This window comes from Capra hircus, chromosome 17 (genome assembly GCF_001704415.2).
Source record: "Capra hircus breed San Clemente chromosome 17, ASM170441v1, whole genome shotgun sequence".
In the NCBI taxonomy this organism is placed as follows: domain Eukaryota; kingdom Metazoa; phylum Chordata; class Mammalia; order Artiodactyla; family Bovidae; genus Capra; species Capra hircus.
In genome coordinates this window covers 60724094-60742388 of record NC_030824.1, presented here as the reverse complement: position 1 = coordinate 60742388, position 18295 = coordinate 60724094, and the positions used below count along the sequence as shown (strand labels likewise).

Here is an 18295-nt window from a genome sequence, read left to right as displayed (position 1 = left end):
TTACACAAGAGGCAGAATTCACAGGATCCAGCCTCAGATCGGCTGTGGGTCAGAGAAGAGGCAGAGATGAAGACGTTCCTCGGCTGGGTTATCTGGCAGTAAGAGTCAGTTCTACGGACAGACAGGAACCCAAGAGGCAAAGCACGTTTGAGGAGGAAGACAATGGTGAGTGATGGAGAAAGTGACATTCAAGGGCTGGCACTCTAACAGGTATCTGTGAAGGGGAAGATGCTTTAGAGCTGAAGACTAGCCACACTCAACAAAGCGTGTGACCTCTGGCACGTGGCCAATGTTGCCCAACTGCTCCAGAGGCCAACCAAGGACATGGTGGGGAAAAGAGCTCCAAAGACGTACAGGGGAGAGGCCAACAGGGAGCCAAGCAACACACAGGAGGAGGAAGAGACCGAAGACCAGGGAGGTTCAGCGTCATCACAGTCAAAGGAGAAGAGACCTGTGAAGACTGGGCAGCTCGGACCATCACACCACCGGGAGTTAAGGAGAGCCTGGGGAATCGAAACAAAGGAGGAGCCTCAGAGATGGTGACATCTACCTAACGGAAGTAGCAGGTTAAACAGTGAGGTGCTGAAGGGGACAGGGAGGGTGGGGTTCCAACCAACTCTTCAAAACAGGAGAGGGTTGCCCTGGTGGTCCAGTGGTTAAGACTCTGCCTTTCCACTGCAGGGGGCACGAGATTGATCTGTGGTCAGAGAAGTGCCGTATGTCAAAAGGCTGAGCCAAAAAGGAAAAAAAGGTGGGGACGGGGGTGGTGGGAGAAAGGACAAAGACGGGAAAAGAAAGGCAAAGCCGATTAAGAAAGGGAAATTTAGTATGTTTTTTTTTATTTTTTTAACTGTTTAATAATTGGCATGTAACATTATATTAGTTTCAGGTGTACAACACCATAATTCAATATCTGGATACACTGCAAAGTGAAAAATGATCACCGTAACAAGTTAACATCTGTCAACACATATAGTTACAAAATTTTTCCTCATGCTGAGAACTTCTAAGATCTACTCTTACAACTTTCAAACATACAATACAGTGTTATCACCTAGAGCCATCAAGCTGTAGCCATTACATCCTCCTGACTCATTTATCTTACAATTGGAAATCTGTACCTTTTATCCCTCTTCACCCATTTTGCCCACCCCATTGCCTCCCACCTCTGTCAACTACTCGTCTGATCTCAGTGTCTGTGAACTTGAAGGTTTTTTGTTTAAGTTCACAAATAAGTGAGATCATGCAGGATTTGTCTTTCTCTGCTTGACTTAGGGAATATGCTTTTTCAAAATAATAGTTTCACCTTCTTATCACTGTAAAAAAAAGTCTGTTCAGCTAAAATTTTAGAAAACAGATAAAGTAAAAGTCAGTAAAAAAAATCACTAAAAATCAGAAATACATATAGTTAATAAAGAACATGCAATCAGAGTACATAGAACTCCTACAATCAGGAGAGAGACAACCCAAGAGAAAAATGGGAAAGCGTAGAGCAAAAATATATGAAAGAGGATGGTTAAATGACCCATACATGTATGGAAAAAGCACTGAACCTCATTAGTTATCAGGAAAATAGAAATTAACACCACAATAAAACCTCCTACACACCTGTCAGGATGGCTTTAAGTGAATAATAAGCTTTGATGAGGACACGAAGCAAGTGGAACTGTCATGCATGAACTAGGTGGGAATAGTTAAATGGCACAACCAGTGTGGAGGACGGTTAGGCAAAATCCACTGATCCTGAACACACGTATTCTCGATGATCCCAAGACACCATAGGACCACTCACTAAAGGACACACAGTGGAATGCTCTTGGCAGCAGCAGCACTTTAGGGAATAGTCCAAAACTGAAGCAACTCAAGTATGCATCAGGACTGGAACGGGTGGATGACGGCATATTCACACAATGGCGCGCTGCACTGCCGTGAGAGTAATGTGCCGATTCCCTCCACAGGAAGACACCTCGTTAGACGAACTTTAGAAAGCCAGACACATCAGTATATCCTGTGTGATTCCATCCACATAGAGGTCAAATGCAGCAACCCTCACCCACGATGTCAGGAGACAGGAGCATGGGGGACGGGGGACAGTAACCGGGGGTGGCTGTTTCACCTCGGTGGTGAGGGCAGAGTCCTAACCACTGGGCAACCAGGCAATTCCTCGATGTTCAGTTTCTTGACCTGAGGGCTAACTGCACGGCTATCTCCACTGCACTGAAAATCATTAACTGCACAGTGGTTATTTGTGCACATTTGTGTTATGTTTCAAAGAGAAGTCCAAGTCACTCATAAAACTTATCTCACCCTAAGATAAAATCGTAATCTTTAAAATTCTTTTTCAGATCCTTTTTCATTTTAGGTCATTACAAGATGATGAATATAGTTCTCTGTGCTATACAGTAGGTCCCTGTTGTTAACCTATTTAATATCTGCTGCTGCTGCTAAGCCGCTCCAGTCGTGTCCGACTCTGTGCGACCCCAGGGACGGCAGCCCACCACGCTCCCCCGTCCCTGGGACTCTGCAGGCAAGAACACTGGAGTGGGTTGCCATTTCCTTCTCCAATGCATGGAAGTGAAAGTGAAAGTGAAGTTACTCAGTCGTGTCCGACCTGATATAGTAGTGTGTTTATGAGCTTCCCTGGTGGCTTAGCAGTAAAGAATCCTCCTGACAATGCAGGAGACTCGGGATCTATCCCTCAGGGGGAAATAGTCCCTGGAGAAGGAAATGGCAACACATTTCTGTATTTTTGCCTGGAGAATCTCATGGACAGAGAAGCCTGGCAGGCTACAGTCCACGGGGTCACAAAAGAGTCAGACACAACTTACTGACTAAACAACAACAAGTGTGTATATGTTACTCCCAAGATCCTAACTTATCCCACCTCACCCCACTTCCCCTTGGGTAACCATAAATTTGTTTTCTATGTCTGAGTCTGTTTCTATTTTGTAAATAAGTTCATTTGTATCATTTCTTTTTTTTTAGATTCCACACAGAAGTGATATCCGATGGTATTTGTCTTTCTCTGTCTGCTTTACTTCACTTAGTATGATAATCTCTGGGTTCATCCATGTTACTACTAATGGCATTATTTCACTCTTTTTATGGCTAATATTCCATTGTGTGTGTATGTGTGTGTATACACACAAATCACATTTTTATCCATTCATCTCTTGATGAACATTTAGGTTGCTTCCACGTCCTGGCTGTAGTAAATAATACTGCTATGACTGGTGTACATACAAGTTTCTGAGTTAAGAGTTTTCACCTTTTCCAGCTGTATGCCCAAGAGTGGGATTGCAGGATCATATGTAACTAGTTTTAGATTTTTTTAGGTCCCTCCATACTGTTCTCCACAGTGGCTGTGTTAGTAACTTTTAAATTTAATCCTTTCAGGGTTTTCCTTCTTTTTTTTCAATGAGATATTCAAATATTCTGTTTCATTTAATATGTAACAGACATCTCTCGGTCATTAAATGGACTCATACCATTAATATTATGAATATTTAGGTTGCTTCCAATGTTTGTAAAGTTGAGTTTGTTCCACTTGACACTTTCATTAGTACTGTTTGAGAAGAGGAATGAGATTTTACAACACAGGACATGTTGATAGAGCAAGAGGAAGTAAAAAAGGCTAAGAAATGAAAAGGCACATGATAAAGGATAAAGGAGTATTAATCAAATACTATTAAATAATAAAAGACTCTTAGATACAGACTACATTTGTCATCAAAAGTAAAAGTACAACTCTCTAAAGAGTTAGGTGATAAATTATAATCAAGTTTTTAATCTGGAGTTAAAACCAAGATAACACCTTACTACATCAAAGCTGGAAGGAAATGAAAGCAATAAAAATATAATAGCATTTTTCAATTCACAGCTTTGATTTTTAAAAATGAAATTAAAGCAGGGACTCTCAAAAACAGTCAAAAATTCCCAGGGAAAGAAAGGAAAATTGCCTGCAATAAAAATTTCATACTTTCAAAAACTAAAAATGTTTGAAAACTCTGCACTGAAACACTACTGCTAATGCATGTGTGTATCTTGTCAATAATCATCTTCTTCAAAGAAAATCTAATTCTAATATTTTTGATTTATCACTTATTCAGAAATGCAAGATAGGAAAACAGTTTTCCTGCCTTCTAAGGCCAAGGTTCTTCATTTCTAAAAATACTATAACCAGTTTTAAAAAACGGAATCAAAACCTTCCACGTCCTTTCCTGAGTCCCTCTCCCACCAGCTCACATCCATCTCATTTCAAGTGACACACACATTTTCTTCCCGAGTTTGATTTTCCTTCTTCCAAAAAGAAGATTTTGTGGATACAAAGTTTTTAAAGTGAAACTACTTTTTCTCCGTTTTGTTCCATTTTTATATTGATGGGCATTTTCATGCGGCTACAACATAATAATAACTTTCAGGTACTCAAAAGGAGTTTTCTAAGATAACTTGTCCTTAGCTGCTTATGCCACGTGCATTTCATTTTATTTTAACTAATATAAACTAACAAAGAAGGCAAGACATAACTTTTTTAAAAAATCTAAGATGCTAAATTCATCATAACACCAAATTCCTGCCATTTGCCAGGGACAGGAGTTTACTGTAATAGCAAAAGCATTTTAAATTGTGACACTACAAATCAGCATTTACAACACTTAATGTCAATCTGCTTACGTTGCTGTGCCAACTAATGGAGACTGGAAAAGATGCGAACGTAGCTTACTGGAGCTTATCAAAGATACACAGACAGATAAACTTAAATTCAATATTTAAATGTCATAAGTCAATAATACTGTAATTTTAGGAAACCATTAGCAGTAACCATTCAAGTACTTTCCACGGGACAAAGGGCTTCAATTAACAGACATCAAGGAATCCAGTTCTTCTGGGGGAGACCCTATCTACCAGATATTGAATACATCAGGCTCAGAGAGCTTGATGTCATTAAGCATCCAATTTCTTTAATTTCCAGATTTCTGAGTCCCTCTTCACCAAGACAACATGACTTTGTCTTGTTTCCCCTACAAGAAACAAGGATAGAACAATCTAGCTAGGCAAACACTCGTGCCTTTCCTGTGATAGTTTTCATTACAAATGACTCAAGAACTTTGTGATTTATAATTTTGCTTCCCAGGTAACTTGACTACAGGAACAACACACACTGAACTCAAGAGCACGGACTAAAGAAGACAATTTCTGATTTGGGAGACAGGAAGTTTTAGAGCGATGCCATCTTAGGCATCCAGGCTTCAGTTCTCATTCTCAAATTAAGTCTAGCATGAGTACAACCCTGAAGCCTGGGTCCAGTTCTTACCAATATGATCTATCGAAGACTGTGAGCCTGAAAGGCTGAGACACACACTGAGGACTACAACTTTCTCAAAGGAAATACACCCCATGTGCAGCAACAGATCCATCCAGGTAAATGCCTACCAGTCTTCCCCAGCTGGGTAAGCTCCTGATTCCAGCAGGACCAAGCCGACTGTATTTTCACCTTACAAATTTCTATACTAAAATCCCCTTATATTCTCTCACAAGACGGATGGTAAGAAATATACATATATTGGTCTCTGTGCCTGAGAGTTCCTAATACAGTTCCTGATACTGAGCTCCTAAAACCCTTGTCTTTGGGGGGTGCTCAGAGAGTCTTATGTTCTAATATTTCTAGTTCCTGACAGAATTCCTAGGAGCTCCGCAATTTCCTGAGTGATAAGAACATCTAACACCCAAGCTCCCAAGTCCCTCTGAATCTGGGGGTAATCAGAATGCCTTTTGTTTTAATGAGGTGACTTTTGGTGGGCTTCTAGGTGGCGGGTAGTTACCAGAAAGAAGCTTGAATTTTCAGGTCCATCCACCATTCTCTGGAGAGGGCCAAGAGATGGAGTTAATAATCCATCATGCCTACAGGATGAAGACTTCATACAAAGTCCCTCTAGCACAGGGTATAGAGAGCTTCCAAGTGAATGAACATATCTAAATGCCAGGAGCGTGGCACGTCCCAGCTTCTTGGGTCTAACACTCCTACAGTCAGGAGACATCTGGACTTTGCCCTATGAACCTGACCGTGTACCTGCATTCTTCATCATATCCTTTATGAAATGCATTACCATAAGCTGGTAAATAAATGTACACTTGCATTTTCACAAGTTCTATGAACCACTCTAACAAATTCTCATGTCCAGGATGGGGGTTATGAGAAAGTGGACTTCTAGCCAGTTAGTCAAAAGTACCAGGAATAACCTGGGACTTGGGACTGGTATCTTAATGGGAAGGCAGTCTTGTAGGACCAAGTCCTTAACTTGTGGGATCAGAGGTCAACTCCAGGTAGACAGAATCAGAACTGAATCCAGCTGCAGACCACTCAGCTGGCATCACAGAATTGGTTGGTATGTGGGGAAACCCACACATTTGGTGACCAGAAGTGAAGTATTGTGTGTGTGCAGGAGACACACAGGAGTGATTTTCCTACACAGACGGTTTCCAGTTTCTTTAGCAATTTCAAGTTAGCTCCATCAGCTGAAATGCTCTTAGTTTTACTAAGAAAAAAAAATTTTTTTTAATTTCTTGATGCATTCAACATGGATCAATAGGTTTTGTTCTGTTAAGAATGAAGAAGAAAAAAAATTATTTTCTGTGATGACAACAGAGAGGAAAAAATTTCTATTTGTCTTAAATACACCAGAAATGAACTCACAGGTTCTCAACAGACCTCTACAGGAAAGAAACTGACAAGGAAAAAAATGAAGGGAAGGATTTTTCTGGCAGTCCAGTGGTTAGGACTTTGAGCTTCCACAGCAGAGGGTACGGGTTCGATTACTGGTCAGGAACTGAGAGCTCGCTGTGTGAGATCCTCACAAAGTCCGGAAGCAAAAAAATAAGGCACTGGTCTAGAAGGTGATGCTACCCTTTTGTACTTACACAATCTCTTCCTTCACAGTGTTAAAGGACAGCCTCAACAACCCTTGAAACTCACCTCCTAGGACTTAGCAACCACTTGTGAGCTCCTACCTCTACATCTGGTAAAAATACATTGATGTCAGAATTTCAAACATACTGGCTTCAGTTACAAGGCGTGATAACGATACTAACTTATGGGAACTGAAACCTTTATTCCATAATCACTTTATCTTTCTCCAATTCTCAAAGGATTTTAGATTAAAACTGGCACTCTTCTGCTTTTTCCAGTCTCGGAGGCAAACAACATGAAACAATTGTCCTCCAACGAGAGTTTAATTTCTCTTTCCCCAGTTTGCCAGAAATGCCACAGGGAAGAATTCAAAACAACTAAGCGTTTGCTTGAGTTTTTGCCAAGAAAACTTTCCCCCACTTCCTTGATCATACTGATTCCCTTTTTTAAAACAGTCCTCTTCCATGTGAAAACAAGTGAATAGAACCATATTTTTGCCTTTTGCAAACACCTGTTTTATATGCAGAATCTAACTGGGTTGACCCATTACTCCTTTCTGCCACCTCCCAGGAACCTTCATGCTGGCTGGAGCAGGGACCTCACAAGGAGATAACATTTAAAGCAATGTTTGGGCAGCAGTAACATAGGACCCAAAGGGATTGTTCTAAGGTTTTCAACAGATTAAGCTATGGAATACATCCAAGGGAAAAAAATAAACGGAAATGAAAATACAATTACAGCTACCGTCAGTGCACCTGTGAAAACCAATACTGCAGGTTTTAGCCAACAGAACTGGGGTTTTAAATGTTAAATAAAGATCTCTATAACCTGGCAAGGTACTTAACATATCCCAACCTTGCTTTCCTTAACTATTAAATACCTAACACCAGAACATTTAGGAGGACTATGATGATTAAACATCATGTATCAAATATAAAAACGGAGTGTGTATAACAGTATAATTGAGTGTATAATAGAAAAAAAGAAATGAGTTAGGACTCACAAAAAAATGCAATCACAAATTAAAATTCTACCAACTATAAGCCTTTTTCATTTAACGTTTTATCACATAGAATTCACTCTCTACCAAATATTGTGTGGGTTTCTGGCATGAGCTCACAATATTCCTTCTGCCTGCAGTTTCCATCTAAATATCTTTCTATGTGAAGTCATTTCCAACCTGCTAATCTCTCCAAATCTGCTAATCTCCCCAACCTTCTGCAAGTTAAATATGTCTGCATTCCCATCACATTGTGCTCATGACATTATTATACATATTATGGTTTAGGGAGAAGTGTGTGAACCCCAATATTTGCTACAGAATCACTCCTGGGGGCAGAAATCCTTTCACAGCTCAATATATTCATTATCTACCAGAGACCAGTGCACGGTAGGCAGTAAATAAACGTCTGTGAATGTATGAATGCATATATTAATTGTTCCTTTTTTCATCTTCTAAAAGATGAAAATGAGGAAAATGTCAAACACCTCCTAAAGTGATTTCCATTTTTAATACAGATTATAACAAAAACAAATCTCTCATTTTAGTGGAAATGAGATTTAGTGGAAATTTAAATGGAAATTAAATTAGGGAGATTTAAATCAAAGTTCAGTTTCCATTTAGTGGAAATTTTAGTGTATACAGAGTTAACCACAGAATTCTTTCTATCACCTCGACACAATACTTACTGGCTGGAACAATGAAATCTCCATGTAACTCATAGGTCATCAGCGGCTCTGGAAGACTCCTACATGGAAAAGACAGCTCAGAATTACCAAAGACAAACAGGTCACCTCTCTTTGCACTTTTTATAAAAGGATATTCAATATGTCCTGCATTTCTTTATGTGCAAAACTCTCCAAGAAATACTTTTACATATCAAAAAAGATACATCATTCAAATGGATTCCTTTATTAAGTGTTATCTGCACCAGGCATTATCAAAAGCTTAAGCAGTCACAAATTCCTATCAGATCTAAGCACATAGTATTTCACATTTAATGTAGGAAAGTACCTTTACAAACATCTGATTTCATATATAAAACTTCCTTCCACAGACTAACTTATTTAAAGTCAAACATTTTATCCAACCAAATATAAACATAATATTGACAATCACCCCTAGGGCATTCATTGAAGACGCCACAAAAAATATATGGAGAAGATTAAACAAACTTAAAGATCAAGCCCCCTCCTCTCACATCTCTTATAAAAATATAATACTCAATTTTGATATATACCTATGAAACAATAAAGATATAAAATAAAATTGATGACAACTTTTAAAAAATCATTTTAATTTTCTACAAAGCAGATTAAATAAATAGTAGATTTCATACTGTGGTCAACAGAATGTTAGTTCAATCAACATTTACATGTATCTTAAATTTTAAACGACCAGATCTTCAAACGCTATAAACACTTAAAGAACATTAAGTTGAGTTATCAATCTGCACTCACTTTCTGGAGAGCAATCTGGCAACATAAAAGACAAAAACGTCTTAAAACGTTTAGATCATGAAGCCCAGAAATGCCTCTTCAAATGTTTTTTAAAAAATTAAAGACATATATATATATATATTTATATACACAGAAAAAAATTTAAAACACATTCCAATGACATTCAAAATGCCAGGGATAAAGAAGGTCATTTCACACTGACAAAGAGGTCAATTCATTGTTATGTTAAGAAGACATAACAATCCTAATTTTTTAAACAATCCTAAATGAGTTTTTAAAATTTATTAATTTATTTATTTTGGCTGTGCCTCCATGACTTGCAGGTTTTTAGTTCCCCGACCAGGGATTGTACCCTCAGTCTCGGCAATGACAGTATAGACTCCTAACTGGACTACCAGGGAATTTCCAACAATTATAAATGTTAATGGGTCTAATAACAGGATCTTCAAAATCCATGAAGCAAAAACCGATGGAACTACAAGGAGGAAAAAGACAAGTCCACAAGTGTGACCAGAGATTTAAACATCTCTCAGTTTCAGTAACTGATAAAAACAAGTAGACAAAAATAAAATAATAAATAACAAGTAGACAAAATCAATTAGGATACAGATTTGACCAAAGCTACCAGCCATCAATGTACCTAACTGATATCAAAGCGAAAGTGAGTCTCTGAGTTGTGTCCGACTCTTTGCAACCCCATGGACTATACAGTCCATGGAATTCTCCAGGCCAGAATACTGAAGAGGGTAGCCTTTCCCTTCTCCAGGGGATCTTCCCAACCCAGGGATCAAACCCAGGTCTTCTGCATGCAGGCAGATTCTTTACCAGCTAAGCTGTAAGGGAAGCCCATTTAACTGGAATGCCTGTCACCTAAATGACACTGTATCCAAAATCAACAGAAAACACATTCTTTCCTGGTGCGTATGGAGGACTCATCATGATAAAGGTATCCTGGACCATGAAACAAACCTCAATAAATTTAAAGGGTTCAATTTATACAGGGTATTTCTGTTTACAATTAAAAACTGAATTAGACATCAGTAACAGAGATATCTAGAAAACCTCAAAGAAAGGAAAACTAGGAAGTACTGTGAATTAAAATGAAAATAAGATATATCAGAATTTACCCTTACCAATATCCTTTATTGGTAAAACAGTATTTGGGGGAAATTTTATACCACTAAGTACTTATGTTAGAAAAAAGTCTTAAACTTTCTGCCCTGAACAGCCAAAAAAAAAAAAAAAAAAACAACCAAAGTAAATTAAACTGAAAATAAGCAGAAAAACAGAAACAAAGATCAGAGCAGAAGTCAAAGAGAAAACAAAACACAACAGAGAAAATAAGTGAATACAAAAACCGGTTCTAAATAATCCATAAAGCTGGGTACTCTGCAGCTGCTCACTTGCTTGTGTCTGACTCTGTGACCCCGTGGACCACAGCCCACCAGCTCCTCCATCCATGGGCTTCTCTATGCAAGAATACTGGAGTGGGTTGCCACTTCCTTCTCCAGGGGATCTTCCCCACCCAGGGATTGAACCCACGGTTCTTACACCTCCTGCACTGGCAGACGGGTTCTTTACCACTAGCGCCACCTGGGAAGCCTAGCCATAATAATTAGGAAATAAAAGAAAACACAAATCACCAATCACAAATAACAGAGGTGACTGAAGAATCACTGCAGGCTCTAAAAGCATTAGAAAGAAAATAAAATATTATGAAACTATTCATGCCCACAAACTCAACAGTTTAGATGAAATGGACAAATGTCTTAAAAGACATAAACCATCAAAGTTCACTCCATAAGAAGTACTTAATCTGAGAAACAGCTATCCCATGTCTGTTAGAGAAAATAAATTTGTAAACATCCTGCCAATAAGAAAACTCTAGACCCAGATGACTCACTGATAAATTTTACCAAATAATTAAAGGAGAAATACTACCAATTCTATGCAAATCCTTCCAGAAAATGAGGGAATACTATATTAATACCAAAATTAAAGACAAAAAGACTATAGACTGATATTACTCATGAATGTAGATGCAACTATTCTACATAAAGTGTTAGCAACTGGAATTCAGTAAGATAAATAAAAGGATAATACATCATGCCTAAGTTGGGTTTATCACAGAAATTATTGTTTTTTTAGTCGCCATGCCCAACTCTTTTTAGTAAGTCATGCCCAACTCTTTTGTGACCCCACGGACTGTCGCCTGCCAGATTCCACTGTCCATGGGATTTTCCTGGCAAGAATACGGGAATGGGTTGCCGTTTCCCCCTTCAGGGGATCTTCCCAACCCAGGGACTGAACCCACATTTCCCGCATCGGCAGACAAGATTCTTTACCACCAAGAAAGCTCATCACAGAAATGTAATTGCCTTAATATTAAAATAAAATTATGCAACTCACAACCACCACCACCATCCTAGCAAACTAAAGAAGAAAAACTGTAAGATCATCTCAGTAGACAATTTAGAAGAGAAAGGATAGTTTTTTCCCACAAATGGTACTGAAGCAACTGGATATCCACATTCAAAAGTGAACTCAGATCCATACTCTATATCTTAAATAACAACTAACTTAAAATAGATCATAGACCTACGTGTAAAACTTAAAACTATAAAACTTCTGGAAGAAAACAAAATCTTTGTGACTTTGCATGAGGCAAAAGTACAGTCCATAACTACTAATAAATAAATGCAACATCATCAAAATTTTTAAATGCTCTTTAAAGGACACTTTGAAGGGAATAAAAAGACAAGCCACAAAGGTAGGAAGAAAACATTTGCAAAGCAGATATCTAAGGATCTGTATGCAAAATAACAAGATTTGGCAAGGATATAAAGGAAATGGAACTCTTGTATACCATAAGTGGGAATGTAAAAAAACAGCCACTCTGGAAAGAAGCTTGTCCGTTTCCCCAAAAGTTAAATATATACCTATCATAAGACCCAGACACTATACTCTTAGGATTCACCAAGAGAAATTAAAGCCTCAGTGCTCAGTGGTGTCTGAGTCTTTGTGACCCCATGGACTGTAGCCTGCCAGGCTCCTCTGTGCCTGGAATTTTCCAGGCAAGACTATTGAACTCAATTGCCATTTCCTTCTCCAGGAGATCTTCCCACCCAGGGATCAAACACCAGTTTCTTGTATCCCCTGCACCGGCAGGAGGATTCTTTACCACTGGTGCCACCTGGGAAGCCTATGTTCACTCAAAAGATTTATACACAAACGTGTTTAGTAGCTGTATTTATAACAGCCAAAAGCAACAAATAATGCAAGTATCTATTAACAGGTAAATGGATAAAAGAAATTTGTGGTATATCCATAAAAAGCAACACCAGTTAGCATCAAGAAGGAATGGACAATTGGTGCTTGCCAAAACATAGGTGAATCTCGAATTATACCAAGTGAAAGAACCCAGATTTTTTTTTTTTTTTTACTTTTTTGGCCATGCAACATGTGGGATCCTAGTTACCCGATCAGGGATGGAACCAGTGCCCCCTGTGTTGGAAGAGCTGAGTCTTAACCTCTGGACCACTAGAGAAGTCCAAGAATCCAGATTTTTAAAAGTACATGCTGTATAATTCCATTTATTTGAAATTACAGGAAATGTCAATTAATGTATAGTGATAGAAAGCAAGCCAAGTGGTTTACCCAAGGATGAGGGAGTGAGAAGAGAAAAGTGAGAGAGAGGGAATTCAAAGGAGCTTGAGGAACCCCTGATGGCACGTTCACCATCCGGACTTTGCTGATGGCTTCGCAGATGTACAGGCACATCAAACTTGTCAAAGTATATTCTATGAATATATGCAGTTTACTGTACATCAATTACACTTCAATAAAACTGCTTAGCAAAACAGATGCAAAAATATATTTACAAACTATGCTCCGCCTACATTTAATTTTTTACTGAATAAATTTCACTTGGAACATTAGATACGTGGAAGGCGTACAGTGTGTTATTTTGATCATTTATATATTGTGACGTGATAACCAATGTAGCAGTATTTATCACATTACCTAATTATAGTCCACTGTTGTCGTCTGCAGTCATTATACTATGCATTACATCTCTGTGGCCTGTTTACTGCCCATTACAGGTCCGTCTCCTTTAACGCCAGTCTCATCCTTCCACCATGCCCTTGCAGCCACTGTTTTATCTTACATACAATGTACGATGCTGCAGAACACACACACACACACACAAACACATACACACACTCTCACACACACAATGACAGCCGGAGACAGTGGAACTAAACCGGAAAAGCACTAGCGAAGAAAAGCTGTTCTCTTGCTTCCTCTCTCTCCCCTTCATCCCCTATACTCAAAGAAAAACAACATGAATTACACCAGACTAAATAAAGAAAAAGAAGACACAATCAAAACGCAAAGCTCTGGTTTTGTTTCAAAGCGGGATCAAGCAGGAAGGAGTGATAAAGGAAACTGTCCATCTGTCAGGGAATGAAAGTTAAAGGGTCCCGACAAGGAAGGGGTTGGGGGCGGGGGGATATGAGATCGCTTAGAAATCCCATAGAGAGTGTTTCATTTCCAATAAAAATGAATTTGTATCTAAATATCTTCATGCTACTCACATCACTGCTGTATGTCTAGCCAAGCAATGCGGCATAAAAAAATAAGAATTAAGTATTGGGTGTTTTTAGGTTTATTTTCTTTTTAATTTTGGCTGCTCTGGGTCTTCCTTGTGGCTCATGAGCTATTTCCTGTGGCACACGGGCTCAGTAATCACTGTTCATGGGCTTGGTTGCCCTGCAGCATGTGGGATCCTAGTTCCCTGACCAGAGATTGAATCCAAGTCACCTGCATTGAAAGGCGGATTTTTGATCACTAGACCACCACGGAAATCCCTTAACTATTGTTAACACTGGGGAAGCAGTAATAAAAATGACAAGATTCCCATATACAACACATTATATTGAGCCACTACATCAGTCAGCTTCTCATCCAACGTGAGACATTTTGGACACCTGGGGGCAGGGGAGGCCCTCTCATTGTCCCAGCGTTTTGGGAATTACTGGAAATCCCTGAAGGGGGAAATGGCAACCCACTCCAGGATGCTTCCCTGGAGAATGCCACGGACAGAGGAGCCTGGCGGGCTACCGTCCAAGGGGTCGCAAAGAGCTGGACACGACTGAGCACACACGTATGATACAGTTTGTCTTTTCTATTTAGTCCCTTTTTTAAAGTCCTTATCTTTTCTGAGATACACTCAAATATTTCTGAGTGCAGCAGTATGATGGTTTAGAAAATCTCTAAAGTATAATCGCCAAAACGTGGCAGTAGGGACACTGACGAAACAAGAAGTGTCGAATGTTGAGAACTGAAGGAGCAGGATACTGGGGCGATGAGAAGTCATCATATTCATCTTCCTGCCTATTTGTCTGAAATTTTTAAAATATAAAATATGTCCTAACAGTTGACTCTAATGTGCTTGTTGGAACCCAAATAGCATTTCCCTGAAAAATAATCCTGCATGTTGGTTAAAAAGAACTCGCACCGGGGAGGCAGTGCCATTTGACTACCAGACAAAAATCAAAGTCCCCAGCAGACCCACAGCCAAGGAGTGCAGCTGTGACTATTTCCCATTCCTTTGCTCCATGTACTTGTCCTTCCTCTAACCTCCAGTTTTGTGATCATTCAGTTCCTTTATTTTTTCAAGAAAGGTGAATGCTCATAGAAATGCTGAACCTTCTTTGAACTCTATAGCAAATATGTGAAACTCAAAGTTCATCTTTAAAAAACACCTCATCAATTAAACTTCTTTTCAAATAGCTCTGTATCTTTGTGTCATTATCTTCAGTGTTTAACTTCATAAGGTTTACATTTAAATTAAGATATCTTCACTTTAGCCTACAACACAAAGAAAAGATTCAATGAAAGTAATAAATAGCCTTCTTCCTCACTGTTTCAGAGCATTTAATTCTGAAAACTCACATCCGCATTTCAAAACCCAAGTCTCTTCCAGTTCCCTTTAGTTGCAATTGATCTGTCAGCTGATGTTCACTGATTATGGACCACACCTCCTGGAGCACCACACTGGGTACCTCATAGTTTACACTTTCACATAAACTGACTTTTGAGTTGCACGTGCAGAGTCAGCATCGGCTGTGCGTTAAGACACCCAGTCTGCTCTTCCCCGGCTACCAAGAGAGGCTCACCTCAAATACTGTTTCAAGGCACTTGTTATTGTCTTCACTTCCCAATCTATGGAATTGTCCAGGTCCACCTCGTTGCAGGTCTTCACATCTAGTGAGCAAGCAAGGAAGAAACAAATATTAAAACCTGCCATTTAGAGGCCCTCTTGACTGGCTGACAATGCTTAGTTTCTTAAGCAACCAAACCACAAATATTGAATTCTGTGGTTTCCTATAAAAAACTTTACATACAATTTCTTATCATATTACAAGCCATGTTCTATATTCTCAGACATTTCTAGCCCTTCAGAAAATCTGTAGTGGAGATCAAAGTAAAAAGCTAAGGGTTGGGCTAGGAGTATGGAAGATCTTAAAAGAGCATTTCAGTATTCACAACTGCAAAGCATTTTAGTATTCACAACTGCAAAGCAGAGATCGCTATTACTACTACTGTTACAAGATACTACTCAGCAGCCATGGCTTATAGCATGTGATACGCGAAGTGCCTATGTATTTGAACTTGCTGTGGGTGGCTTTACTGTTATCACACTGTGTTATGACAGGGGAAACAGCACCCTTAATGTTAAAATTACTATGAGAAGATCAACAGCTCAGTGGAGAAGAAGGAAGCTAAGTCTGGTCCCACACTTCTAAGGTTTGCGCTCATCATGCTCTCTCTCCAAAGACTCATACATGATCAACCAAAACAGAAATATGATGACACATAAACTTATAAAGTCTTTTATGAGTAATCTTTCCTATTAACATTACAATTCATACTCTCATCCAGGAGGTATTTATTAGAAGCCGCTACAAAACATTTCCGACATTCATGCTAAATTGGTATTCTTTGTCCTAAAATTAATAATGTGTTTCTTCCAAATGCCCTTTCAAATACCTAGTAAGCTGTAAAGAAGACATAAAACATGCACTAAAAAAAAGAACAAGAAGAGCTGAAGAAGGGGCAGGAGAGGGAGGAGGGGGTGGAATGTACAGTTGATTTTGAAAAGGAAAAAGTCAGTTCTGAAATTAAAAAAAAAAAAAACAATGGTGGGCAAAGCAAGCATTCTGAGTGTGGTGGCATCTCCGAGCCTTGGAAGGCTGTGACCCAGTAGCAGGGAAGAGAGTTGCATCAAGGGATCACACACCTAGGCTTAAGTCCCGCTGCAAACCTGACCAGCTTCATCACTCCAAGTCAGTTCTAACCTCTCTGAACTTCAGCCCTTCCTGTGCACAATGGAGGTGACATAAACGCTCTATTGAGAGCATCAAAGTCAATCAGGGCTGTATACAGACTTCCATGAAACACTAAATGTGCAAGTAATCACCACAGCTGAGTCACCAAAAGTATAAGCATTCTACCCAATGAGAGAAGCAGTAAATGGGTTATGATGAATGACATCAGTCAATCGACAGAAACTGCTTTGAGTTTCTACACTCTGACCATGCAAAGGAGAAACTAAGAGATTTGTGAAAGAGACTTATTTCTCCCTCATTCCAGAATGTTTCAACTAAGACTCCCCAAAAAACTAGTTGTCTCAGCGTTTTTTTCTTTCATTGTACTATATTTATCTAAATATGCAAGGAAACACTTTGTTGGCATACTCTTTTCAAATTAAAGCTCAAAAAAGAAAATCGTGTTCAAACAGAACAGTGCATTAAGTCACGCATGCCCCTTAAAAGGACGTGCAACAACACAATGCTATCCTCAAATTTTTCAAAGTAAAACAGGAAGTGATGGTTATTTCACAGCCATAACATCAGATATATACAGTCAATTACTCAAAAGTCTAGAGACTTTTTAAAGCACTTTAACAGCTCTTGATTACAGCAACTGACAGCAAGATGCAATAAACTACAACAATGGCAATTGACACTGATTACATTTTGATCGGTTCCTACAATTCAGAACTCATTTGTTACTGCGCTTGTCAGACAAGCCACAGATACATTCAAGAAATCAAATTAAGCACCCTGATTAAAGGTGCAATCCTTTATAACAAGGACTAAATAATTCTGCTCTAAAGGCTTTGCCAACCAATTACCGCAGTAACTGAATATTCTCTCTCTCATTAAATCAATTATTTAAATCTCATACAAGTCAGATAACATTTTCAATCAACTTGCTACCAGCAAATCACCATTTTAAAATCCAGGAGGCTTCTAAAGGAAATCTTTCACTTTCAGCTTTTGACGATTATTCTATATTTTGAGAATCATAGTCTTTCTATGGGAAAATAAGCCACCTTTTGCATTTTTGGAATAAAAAGGAGCTGTCACAATAGAAACCAATGACTACATGGTGTCCATGGTATTACTCCTCCATTAAATTTTCACTGTTTTCAAATAACTCAATCATCCATCCCTAGCAGCTCTTGACAATCTGTGGATGCACTGCAACTAGATAAATTTGTTGGTGACTTATTTGGGATTCAAACTTAAAAATGCATTTAGAGGGTTCAATTAGAATATATGCTCTACTATAAATAAGGTAGAAATTCTGTTTCTTCTCTGGCCAAGGAATATTACACCACAGGGATTGGTTTAAAACCTACACTAGTGAGCAGAGACACAAAGAGTTGACTTTTTATTCGGATAGATGTTTCATAATTACATAACCAGTGGTCATTTTTCTTTTTGAAACTGGAAACTTTCAGCCCAGCCCGAAGGGCTGCCATCTTACTGGATACTGACTTGGGTCCTAAAGTACTTGAAGACGCACAGTGACTGAATGAGTTTTGAGAACATTCTTTATAATCCAAAACCAGAA

At 38.9% G+C, this 18295-nt stretch overlaps 1 protein-coding gene across 2 annotated transcripts in view; it reads right to left on the bottom strand.

The window, feature by feature from the left end:
* Nucleotides 1-18295, bottom strand: part of ARHGAP10 (Rho GTPase activating protein 10) — a 381488-nt gene that overhangs the window by 129028 nt on the left and 234165 nt on the right. For both annotated transcript variants that reach the window (XR_001919411.1, XM_018061589.1), the window contains exons 15-16: nucleotides 15550-15637; nucleotides 8597-8655 (exon numbers count right to left, since the gene is read on the bottom strand). Coding sequence is in view for 1 of the 2 variants with exons in the window: in XM_018061589.1 (XP_017917078.1) it covers nucleotides 8597-8655; nucleotides 15550-15637 (147 nt within the window). In the remaining variant the exon portion in view is untranslated. The remainder of the gene's footprint in view (nucleotides 1-8596; nucleotides 8656-15549; nucleotides 15638-18295) is intronic.